The 11,774-nt window shown below is 47.5% G+C and overlaps 1 protein-coding gene across 1 annotated transcript; it reads left to right on the forward strand.

Annotated features, from left to right (window-relative positions):
- The first annotated feature begins 3,510 nt into the window (after positions 1-3,510).
- On the forward strand, positions 3,511-10,070 carry tmem240b (transmembrane protein 240b). The gene is made up of 4 exons (XM_066691179.1): positions 3,511-4,278; positions 4,708-4,814; positions 6,615-6,823; positions 9,729-10,070. Exons 1-4 carry the CDS (start codon positions 4,222-4,224, stop codon positions 9,881-9,883), a joined length of 528 nt encoding a protein of 175 aa, XP_066547276.1. The 5' UTR covers positions 3,511-4,221; the 3' UTR covers positions 9,884-10,070.
- Positions 10,071-11,774: the final 1,704 nt, after the last annotated feature.

Genomic DNA, 11,774 nt, shown 5'->3' on the forward strand with positions numbered 1-11,774 from the left:
TATAAAACGATTGTATGCACAGATCTGATTGAGTGAGTATACTTTTCACAAACAATTCCAAATTTATCAAAACGCAAGTGATTGTATGCTAAAATCAGATCCCACAACTGCCTCTTCAATTCCCGAAGCGAGCTCAGGGGAGTGACCACGATGTCCCTAATTTATTCAGAACATGCTTTGTAAGTTAGTTATTTTGAATGGAAGCAATGTATTTTGTTTTTTTCCTTCATCGGTTTTATGATGACCTTTTCCTAAGTATAGTATTTTGCAAGTATGTATTTTCACTCCGTATCTTAGTGCAGTAACGACCAATTAACTTATGATTTCACCAGTCTGATTATTACTGGGCCAGTCATCTTCCTTTAAGTCATTACCTGGGCAGGTTTAGTTCTACAATGACTAGCATAAGGAAATGTCCAATGTTTCACTCCCCATGAATGACTGAAGGACCAATGGTTTTCTATGGCAGAAATACCAGACCAAGATATGAGTGAAATGAAATACTCACAGAGTGACTACCTTGATGTATGTAGGATAGGGTGATCTCTTTTTATGTTTTGTCTTATTGTATTTGTCCTTGTCTTGTGACATGATCCATATAGAATGGACAGTACTCTTTTCTTTCTGGTTGTCACAATTCTCCGACACATTTCCAACGTCAATTTCATATAATATCCCATTCTTGTAACCTATATATTATTTAGTATTGTTGTACTGCAGGGAATCAGTGTATAGTAATGTCTTGACAATGCCCAGTTATGCTGATTTGGGATACTTTTTGTTTGTAGGAGTGTGATGTTAATGATGCCTTCAGTCACATCCCAACTGGAAACCTCATTGCTGAGCCCAAGGATGCCAGGCAACATTTAAATTCACCATCATCAACTGCCATCGTACTTGAGGGGAGCATTGTGATGGATGACCTTGGAAATAAACGCAAAACCCGCCCCCCCACCCCCAGGGTCATAGCAGAGAAAATAGCGTCAGCAACCGCCACCCCCACCTACCCACCCAAAGCCCGCGGAACATCTCAGAGCTATCAAAGTTAAAAAAAGGTTGGAGACCGCTGATCTCGATGATTCCCAATGCCAGCTGGTCACACTTAAAGCATTTATTTTGTAACTCTTCTTGTATATCAGTACATAGGGCCTGTTATTAGTTGTTAGAGTGGTTGGCCAGTGTTAAGCAGCATGTGTGCTAGAACAGAATGGAAGCTCTTTATTTTATGTTTGTAATTTGTCATTTTATGTTTATCATAAAAATAGATTTGCCAAGCTGAAACATGGTCCACTTGCAAGAATGTTTTCATTTAAACTTACTCTTTCAGCCGTCAGTGTTCATTTAGGCATTATAATTGCATCTAAAGGAAAAAATGTTTGCTGTACACATTAGAATGTATTTGTTTGTTCCTTATACTGAAAATTGTATTTGGGAAATATTTGTCATTCTGAATGTATGTTGCCCTTTTTCTTACAGAAACATACAATATTTTGTCTGACATACAAACTTGAACATGTGTGGACATTTCCCCCATTCTGTTCTTCACACTAGAACATGTTCAGCTTGGCAAGTTTTGTTTTTACAGGGAAATCTCCTATTATTATTGCTAACATTTGTAACAGTTTTTTTTCATATAAGTTCAACCAAATAAATGTATCTAACCTGTTATTTTAAACCAGTCAAAACCTTACATTCTGAAGCTGAATATTTGATGGACAGAATGGGGAAATTCAAAAATATGTTCCCACTTGAAATTCAGGTTTTAAACTTGTGAATTTGAAACGGCTGCTTTTGATGTACTGAATATGCAAATAAATACATTTTTTTTAAATAAACATTTTGGGAAATGTTAATTTGGATACATTTTGTGAATCATAATGTTTAAGGTTAATGTTTAGTTATTTGGGAATTGCGTTTCTTTTAAAACTTTACTATCTATGTTAAAAGTAGTGTGTCTCAGGAAAGGTATGAGTATAGATCAGTTGTAATTAGTGTGTGCATTTCATCCATTTAATTAAGTAGACTTGATTTAGTAGGAAGAACTTAAAATAAGTAATTTAAATGAGGTATTTATTTTACATTGAGCAAAAGTAGAGAGAGTGCACACAAATCATTTTCATTGTCTCCTCAACTCACAATTCTGAGTTACAATAACTTTTTTCTAGTATCCCCAGCTTAACACAAATAAGTAACACATGACTGAACAAGTTATATAAACGTCCTCTTATAAGTAAGCATAACTCACACAACTAAGTTCCTTTACTCCGTTTTTTCCAAGGCAATCGGTTTCCTCACTTTTTTTGAGTAAAGTCAACTTATTAGGTTTTACAGTGTACTACTAATACATATTATATTTATACTCATGAAAATGAACATACCTATTATACTACACCTACGAACCTACTTACCTTTAACCTATCCTACCTAATCGAATTTGATATCATTCTGATACTTAATTACATAATTACATTAATATTATGATAATGAATGACACGTTGTGGGCGGTTTCAGTGTTGGTGTACTGACTCTCACCGACTGTCCTCTCTCCTCTGGTCCGTCTCTGACAGGGGGCTTGAGGGTGATGCGGATGAGAGTGAGAGCGGGCTGGGAGGGGGTCAGAGGAGAGGAGAGGAGAGGGGAGGGGAGGGGAGGGGAGGATTCGTTTCTTATTTTCTAAAGTACGTAATCTGTGACGTCAGCTCGGTGTACGATGCGAGCAACCCCCCCCCACACACACACACCTCTCTCTCTCTCTCTCTCTCTCTCTCTCTCTCTCTCTCTCTCTCTCTCACACACACACACGTATACACACAGCGCAGTTGCAGAGCAGCCGAGACCCTGACCGAGATGTGTGTTGGGTGGGGGTAACCGGATCGGTTACACTGGACCCCTCCATCCCCAGTGTAGGTCCACTCCGCACAGAACCCTCTGACCTCTCCCACCTCCAATGCCATTTACCCCCCACTCCCCACCGTCGGTGTCCGGCTCTCTGTGTCTCTCTCTCCCACCCCGTCGCTCGCACCTCCAGCCCAGCCCAGTGCTGCAGAGCAGACCCATCTGAACTGCAATGTCACACGGGGAGAGCGGCAGAGAGGGGACAGCGCCTGGGACACTGGGGCACGTTTATTACGGGGGTGGCGGTGGGGGGTTGTTTCTATATGTGGTATGTAGACGTGTGTGCTTCTTAGTCGAAGATTATGAAATGAATAGAAAAAATACAATAACACTACGTGACTTTTACTAGCACAAACACACACAGAAAGAGACAGACGCCCGGACACACACAGACGCACTGACAGACGCCCGGACACGCACGGCTACCCGGAGCGACTGTCTTCCCTCGGATGGAGATGCGCGGAGAGATGGGACTGCAGGACTGTGCCTGTGTCTGTACCGCCGCTGCGATTTAAGAAAGAGAGAGAGAGAGGGAGAGAGAGAGAGAGAGAGAGAGAGAGAGAGAGAGAGGGAGAGAGAGAGGGAGAGGAGGCAGAAAGACAGAGAGAGAGAGAGAGAGAGAGAGAGAGAGAGAGAGAGAGAGAGAGAGAGAGAGAACCGGGGCTGAGGAAGAACGGGTTTCTCCACCGGTCTCCCTGCTCGGTACCCATGCCGTCTCTGCCACCGAGCACCGGGGACACCGTGGCGCCGCTCTGTGTCATCCCTGCGCCGTGAAAACAGACATTAGACCCGGAGAGATCCCCCAGCCCAGCCGGGGGAGGGAGGCAGCAGGGGGGCGGGAACTGGGCTCTTGCTATGTGTGCTGGTTTTCTGAATGTTGTCGGAATGCAATAGAATAGTTAATCATATTATTATTAATAATATTAATAATAATAATAATAATAGTTGCATTAGTAGTAACACAGAGCCCGGATACTGTGGAGCGCTTTTCGCCGTGTCGCCCTTCTTCTCCGCCTTCCTGTGCTGGTTCTGTCCGGAACCAGCCGGAGCCGAACCACTGCAGCGCCCGAACCGGGGAGAGCGGAGCCCGTGACAGAGGCGGCGGGAGAGCGAGCGAGGGGAACCGGAGAGCCGGCCCTGAATGTCGCCTGGCACGGCATCCCGCGCCTGCCAGCCCGGTGCGTCTGGGAGGTTCACCGTGTAAGGGAGCGAAGTCTCCATGCCCGTCTCCCCCGGCTGGAAGGGACCACACTGTGCCACCGTCAGCGGACCCGAGGGGCAGCAGCGGGGCAGCGGGAGAGAGGGACAGGCGGCTGGGACGGATTGATGCCTATGGGCTGCAACACCATGATCTTTATGGTCCTCGGGGCTTCCATTGTTATGGTAAGAGCATTGCGATGCACCGGCTCGTCTGTGTGCATGGTGTGCCTGCAATGAGGGCACCGCGTCTGTATTGCATTGTATTTATTATTGCATTGTATAGCATTTCTAATTGATTCTCTAGCCTAATTGTATTGTTTATACTTGTTGTGGTGTCCAGGCGGGTGGGGGCGACGGGGGCGGAGGGGGGGTGATTGGGGGTGTGTGTGTGGGGGGGTTGAGAACAACCGCAGCACGAGGCAACTGTTTCAAGATTCCAGAATAAGACCCTCGAGGACCCAAGCGCTTTGAATGAGACAGCGAGAGATGCGCTTTGACTGTCGTTACTGCTGATATTACTGTTGCAACGGACTCCCCGGTTGTGTAGCCATTGTTGGCAGTCGGTTGTGCGATCCAGTGCTGACCCGGTACCCTCGCTGTGGGCTCTTGCAGGCGATAGCGTGCTTACTGGACATGAATGCGCTACTGGACCGCTTTCACAATTACATCTTACCGCATCTGCGAGGGGAGGATCGCGTCTGTCACTGCAACTGTGGAAGGTAAAGCGACCGCCGGGAAGACACAAGCACACAAGCAGAGATGCACATAAACCCGATAGCACCCGGCGCTCTCTCCCTCCATCTCCACCCCCCCTCTCCCTCTCCATCTTCGTTTCTCTCCCCCCCCCCACCCCCTCCCCTTCACTCTCTCTTATTCTCCTTCTCTCCCGGTCTCCCTCTCATTGTGGAAAACATGTATTATTTATATTCAAGCCTGCATCGTGTATTATTGGTGTGTGTGTGGTGTGTGTGTGTGGAGGGGGGGGTCTATCACAGAATAACCTGCATTCCGGAGCCCCTGAGACTGTCTATCCTATTGTGCCCTTAGGTCGCGGTCGTATGCGTGTGTGTGTCAGTTTGTGTGTACATCATCGTGTTTGTGTCTCAGTATGTGTGTACGTCAGTGTGTTGGTGTACGAGTGTAGGTCAGTCACTATGCGTGTGTATAGCAATGTGTGTCAGCGTGTGTGTATTAGCGTTTGAGTGTGTCGGAATGTGTGTGTTAATCAATGTGACGGTGTGTCAGAATGTGTCTCTGTGTGTGTATCAGTATGTGTATATCAGTGCGTGTGTGTTTGTGTATTTTTAGTGCAGATCAGTGTGTATCTATGCGTCAGAATGTGTGAGTGTGTCAGTGTGTGTGTGTCAATGTCCTTTTTCTCGTCTGTTAGTACGTTAGTGTGTGTGTGTGTCAAAGTATTAATGTATGTGGCTGTTAGGTTATGTATGTGCTTATGTGTGTGAAAGTATGAGTGTGTGTGTGAGAGTGAAATACCTGACATATCTGCCAGTGTAGACTCTACTTTCCCTGGCTGTAGAATCTCTCTCTCTCTCTCTCTCTCTCTCTCTCTCTCTCTCTCTCTCTCTCCTTCTGTCACAGAAATTAGTTCTAGTGTCACAGCGTCTCAGTCTCTGCTTCAGTGCTTCAAATAGGACTGTCACTCTGACACTGTCTGTCAGTGTGATAGAGAGTGGAAATGTGGGAGATGTGAAGGATAGAAAGAGAGAGAGAGAGAGAGAGAGAGAGAGAGAGAGAGAGAGAGGAGTGCTCCAGCTGGTGTTAAGTTCAGGGCGCTCCAGGGCTGACACACACTGCTGTTCTCTTTCCATCTCTCCTTTTCCCCACCATCTTTCCTCATCTGTGTGTGTCAGTGTATGGTGTTTCTGTGTGTGTGTGTGTGTGTGTGTGTCTCTGTGAGAGTGTGTATATGTGTGTGAGTATATATGTGTATATGAGGGTGTGCATGTGTGTATATGTGTCTGAGTGAGTGTGTGTATATTTGTGTAGCTGTGACCGTGTGTGTGTATGTCATTGTGTGTAGATTTAGTTCAATTATATGCACATGTATGTTCTGTACATTGTATACAGGGGATGAGCTGAGGGCTGGACACCAGGGAGACACATGTGTGTGAATGGTGTGTTGGGCTGTGTGCAGCACCTGTGGCTACACACACACAATACACACACACATCCATGCATGTGAATTCCTCACATACCCCGCTGTACTGTTGGCAAAAGCATGCACACTCTCCCTCACTGTCTCTCACAGCTGTCCATGAACCACATACCTGCACACTGAGAATGCATGGATGTACTGGTATACTGTACTGGTTTATTGTTTTTATTATTATTATTATTATTATTATTATTATTATTATTATTATTATTATTATTATTATTATTATTATATACAGTTCAGTTACACAGTACACACACTGTACACACACAGTACTCACACTGTACACTGTCCTCACTGCACTGACACTGTGAATCCTGCACTGACCCTGTCCCCCCTGCAGGCACCATGTCCACTATGTGATCCCCTATGACGGAGATCAGTCTCTGGTCGACTCCTCTGAGAACTACTTTGTGAGCGACAGTGTGACGAAGCAGGAGTTGGACCTGATGCTGGGGCTGCTGCTTGGCTTCTGCTTCAGCTGGCTGCTGGTGTGGCTGGACGGGGCGCTGCACTGCGCTGTGAGGGCCTGGAGGGCCAGCCGCCGCTATGGTGAGTAGTGGCAAAACACACGGCACTGGGAAAATAACACACTGCACTGGCAAAACAGCTCAGTGCACTGGGGCAAAAAAGCACACTGCACTGGGGAATAACACTGCACTGGGGCCACTAGAGTTCTTTCAGGCAATACATAATTGAAAAGGAGCAAAGCAAGAGAGATGATAGAGAGAGAGAGAGAGAGAGAGAGTCCCCAACCCTGTTCCTCAGCTTCAGGACAGGGCACAGGAGCTCCATCTCTCTGTCCTTCTCCCTGTCAATCCTGTAATCCCCTACAAGGCTCAAGCTGCAAGACACTGCTCTCTGCTCTCCATCCTTCACCTCCCTGCCCCCCCCACTCCCACCCCCTGCAGCACATGTGTGTCTCAGCTGTTCCCCCTGTCATCACATACTCACTGCAGCCCAGAGCTGTCACTGACACAGATACACACACACTGACACACATACACACACTCACTCACTGACACACTGACAATTTAATTCAAGAATGCTTTATTGGCGTGACTGAGTGACATCAGTGTTGCTTAGGATCAGGGCAATGGGGAACAGTGCATACAGTAGATATACACTCACCTAAAGGATTATTAGGAACACCTGTTCAATTTCTCATTAATGCAATTATCTAACCAACCAATCACATGGCAGTTGCTTCAATGCATTTAGGGGTGTGGTCCTGGTCAAGACAATCTCCTGAACTCCAAACTGAATGTCTGAATGGGAAAGAAAGGTGATTTAAGCAATTTTGAGCGTGGCATGGTTGTTGGTGCCAGACGGGCCGGTCTGAGTATTTCACAATCTGCTCAGTTACTGGGATTTTCACGCACAACCATTTCTAGGGTTTACAAAGAATGGTGTGAAAAGGGAAAAACATCCAGTATGCGGCAGTCCTGTGGGCGAAAATGCCTTGTTGATGCTAGAGGTCAGAGGAGAATGGGCCGACTGATTCAAGCTGATAGAAGAGCAACTTTGACTGAAATAACCACTCGTTACAACCGAGGTATGCAGCAAAGCATTTGTGAAGCCACAACACGTACAGCCTTGAGGCGGATGGGCTACAACAGCAGAAGACCCCACCGGGTACCACTCATCTCCACTACAAATAGGAAAAAGAGGCTACAATTTGCACAAGCTCACCAAAATTGGACAGTTGAAGACTGGAAAAATGTTGCCTGGTCTGATGAGTCTCGATTTCTGTTGAGACATTCAGATGGTAGAGTCAGAATTTGGCGTAAACAGAATGAGAACATGGATCCATCATGCCTTGTTACCACTGTGCAGGCTGGTGGTGGTGGTGTAATGGTGTGGGGGATGTTTTCTTGGCACACTTTAGGCCCCTTAGTGCCAACTGGGCATCGTTTAAATGCCACGGCCTACCTGAGCATTGTTTCTGACCATGTCCATCCCTTTATGACCACCATGTACCCATCCTCTGATGGCTACTTCCAGCAGGATAATGCACCATGTCACAAAGGTCGAATCATTTCAAATTGGTTTCTTGAACATGACAATGAGTTCACTGTACTAAACTGGCCCCCACAGTCACCAGATCTCAACCCAATAGAGCATCTTTGGGATGTGGTGGAACGGGAGCTTCGTGCCCTGGATGTGCATCCCACAAATCTCCATCAACTGCAAGATGCTATCCTATCAATATGGGCCAACATTTCTAAAGAATGCTTTCAGCACCTTGTTGAATCAATGCCACGTAGAATTAAGGCAGTTCTGAAGGCGAAAGGGGGTCAAACACAGTATTAGTATGGTGTTCCTAATAATCCTTTAGGTGAGTGTATATTATTTAAGAATTTAGCGGATGTGGACAGACATATTCGCACATATTCTGTTTCTCATTCCGTGTGTCAGTCAGTCAGTCAGTGTTACTGTGGTCAGGTCTGTGTTTTTGGTAATCTTCTACATTCTCTCCACAGGTGGTCAGCATGGAGACTGACAACAGTGTGTGTGGGGGGGGCAGTGGGTTAATTAAGGAAGATTGTTGTTGGACTGTTACTGTGACGTGACTAGTACACTGAGAAAGGGGAATGAGAGAGAGATAGAGAGCCAGAGAGGAATAGAGAGGGATAGGGACAGAGAGGGATAGAGAGAGAGATGGTGGTGAATCTAGGCCAGTCTGACACAGATTGCAGCTGGGCTCAGGCTGTATATTAAGTTGTGTCTTGGAGATGTGGTGCAGGGGGGGCAGTCAGTGAGGGTGGGGTGCCTGGGGGGGGGCACATTGGCCTGTCTTATGCTCAGCTCTAGGGATCTGTTCCAGATAAGTGGACTGTATTAACACACACTGCACTGACACACACACACAAACTGCACTGACACAGATACATACACACAAACTGTATTGACACACATACATATACACACAAACTGCACTGACACACCTACATATACACACAAACTGTATTGACACAGACACACACACACAAACTGCACTGACACAGTTAAATGGACAAACTGCACTGACACAGTTAAATGGACAAACTGCACTGACACACACACAAACATTGCAATGATACTCACACTGTACTGACACCTACATAATAATTCCATATTAAGTGTTCTCTCTCTCCTCCAATGTCTCTCTCATCCTCTTTCACCCTCTATCACTCTCCCTCTCTGTCTATCTCTGTCCCTCTCTCCCTCAAATCCACCTTCAACAGATGCTTTATTGGCGTGACTGAGTGACATCAGAGTTGCCAAAGCACTGACAGACACGCCCAGTGCTCAGGAACAGGGCAATGGGGAACAATACATACAGTAGATAGAAATACATTTAAGATTTTAACAGATACTGACAGACTTATTTAAATAGACAGTATATAGATATTAATTGTCCCTTTCTCTCTCTCTCTCTTTCTCTCTCTGTCTCTCCTCTCTCTCTCTCTCTCAGACTCCACCTCCTGGTCATGGCTGCCCAGGTTCTGCAGGTGGCGCGAGCTGCGGGGCAGGGGGGCGGTGCGCCAGTACGATGACTCCAGTGGGAACATGGTGCACATCAAACAGAAGCTGTACCACAATGGCCACCCCAGCCCCCGCCACCTCTGAGCCCCCCCCACAAGACAACCCACCCAGACTCCCCAACTCCTTCACACACACCCCCCTGCCCCCTCCTGCCAGCCTGCCAGCCGAGACAGCTGTGTGGAATTGTGGCGTGGCGTGGCATGGGGTGGGTGTGGGGTATTTTTCTGTACTGGAACACAGAGCAGGAGAGGGAAGGATGGGTCAAAGAGGAGTCCGGGGGGGGGATAAGAGGGTGGGTTGGAGTTGGGGGGGGCAGGGCTGGGAGGGGCAGTTTGTGGGTGCAGTGTTTCTGTCAGTCAGAGTCTGACTCTCTCTCTGCATGAGAGTTTTGTAGGACAGATAGATGGGGTGGGGGATGAGGAGGGGGCTGTGACTGAGGATGGACAGTATAGAGGGAGACTGGGAGAGGGGAGTGACAGTGAGGAAAGCGATAGGGGGAGAGAGGGAGAGAGGGATGGGGGAAGAGAGAGAAAGAGACTGAGATGGAGGGGGGAGACTGGGGGTGGTGCTGCAGGGGTCTCTCTGGGGCAGCAGGACTCTGAACTCATTCCCTTCATTCGGTCCTTTACTTATTCATTCCCAGATGTGTGTGTGTGTATGTGTGTGGAGTGAGTTTGTTTTTGTGTGAATGTGTGTGGAGTACGTGTGTGTTTGTTTCCCTAGTGGGTGTGACCTCTCTGTGACCTGTGACCTCTCTGTAAGGGGGGTGGGGGGTGGGCTGTCCTACACAATCGCAAGGATTCCCGCCCTATAGACCCCTAAACAGCACCGCACACTAAACATCTGTACACTCACTCACTCCCTATAGAGCCCTAAACAGCACCCCTGTGCAACACTGCACACTCAAAACATACAACACACCCCCTATACTGTACTGCTCACTCCCTGTACAACACAGCACACTTTCTGCACTCTCCCCCCAGTACAGCACACAGCCCCAGTGGTTTTCAGCAGTTCCTCTGCAGTCTTCCTAGAGGTGGGGGCAGTGCACACCACACTGCACTCACAGTCACCCCCCCAGTGCAGCCCCTAACCCAGACCCCCTGCTCCCACTGCAACTCCTGTCTTCCTCACCTGCACAAATCTGACTGGGGGGTGAGAGAGAGAGAGAGAGAGAGTGAGAGAGGGGCTGGGCTGGGCTGGCCTGAGTATATCACCACTCACAACATCATTGTATTGGGACTGGACTGGACTAGAGTGGTATGGACTAGATCTAAGCTGGGTGGCTGGGCTGACTGGGGACTGACCCCCCCACACTGGTCACACTGACTGAGAGAGCGAGAGACGCACACAGGGACACCGAGGGACGCAGAGAGACAACAAGAGAACGACAGGCGACATCACAGCTTTCTGGAAACTCTGGCTGTCTTCCCAGCCCTGTCCGCTTGTCCCTTTGTTCGTCTGTCCAGGGTGTGTTTCAGTCCAAGACTCTATGCTGTGGGCACTAAACTTGCCTGTCCCGAAATGTCCACTCAGCACAGCTGTGAGAGTTTGTGTGGAACAGGACCTGTACTGTGACCCGGGGGGGATATTGACCCAGAGACTCCAACCCCACCCCCCCGGCCCACCCCCTAGGATCTGGACCCTGCCCCCCGCCCCCCCAGGCCTTGCTGGTGTGGGGCTGTGTCTGTGTTTTATTAAAGTGCAAGAGAAGCACAACACTGAACTGAACCTAGCGTCTGTCTGATTCTCTCTGACACACTGACACACAGACTGATTCACATTCACTGATACTGTCACACACACTGACACAAACACAGTGCCGAAGCACACAAGTCTGATTGTGTTTCTGAGTTGCATTTTTTACGTTTTTTTATTACTCATTAATATTACAAATCTCCTTCTTCTTATAAATGGAATGCTGAGGGAGTGTATTTATATTGTAGTGTATTTTGTTGCTAGGTGTGTTTTACAG

The sequence above is a fragment of the Amia ocellicauda genome, chromosome 18, assembly GCF_036373705.1.
Source record: "Amia ocellicauda isolate fAmiCal2 chromosome 18, fAmiCal2.hap1, whole genome shotgun sequence".
Taxonomy (NCBI): domain Eukaryota; kingdom Metazoa; phylum Chordata; class Actinopteri; order Amiiformes; family Amiidae; genus Amia; species Amia ocellicauda.

What these genes read in the sequence shown, in the direction of transcription:
- tmem240b (XM_066691179.1), top strand. Translation starts at nt 4,222, where the DNA reads ATGCCTATGGGCTGCAACACCATGATCTTTATGGTCCTCGGGGCTTCC. An exon ending in TGTCACTGCAACTGTGGAAG is followed by an intron (nt 4,815 to 6,614) that starts GTAAAGCGACCG and finishes TCCCCCCTGCAG; the next exon opens with GCACCATGTCCACTATGTGA. An exon ending in GAGGGCCAGCCGCCGCTATG is followed by an intron (nt 6,824 to 9,728) that starts GTGAGTAGTGGC and finishes TCTCTCTCTCAG; the next exon opens with ACTCCACCTCCTGGTCATGG.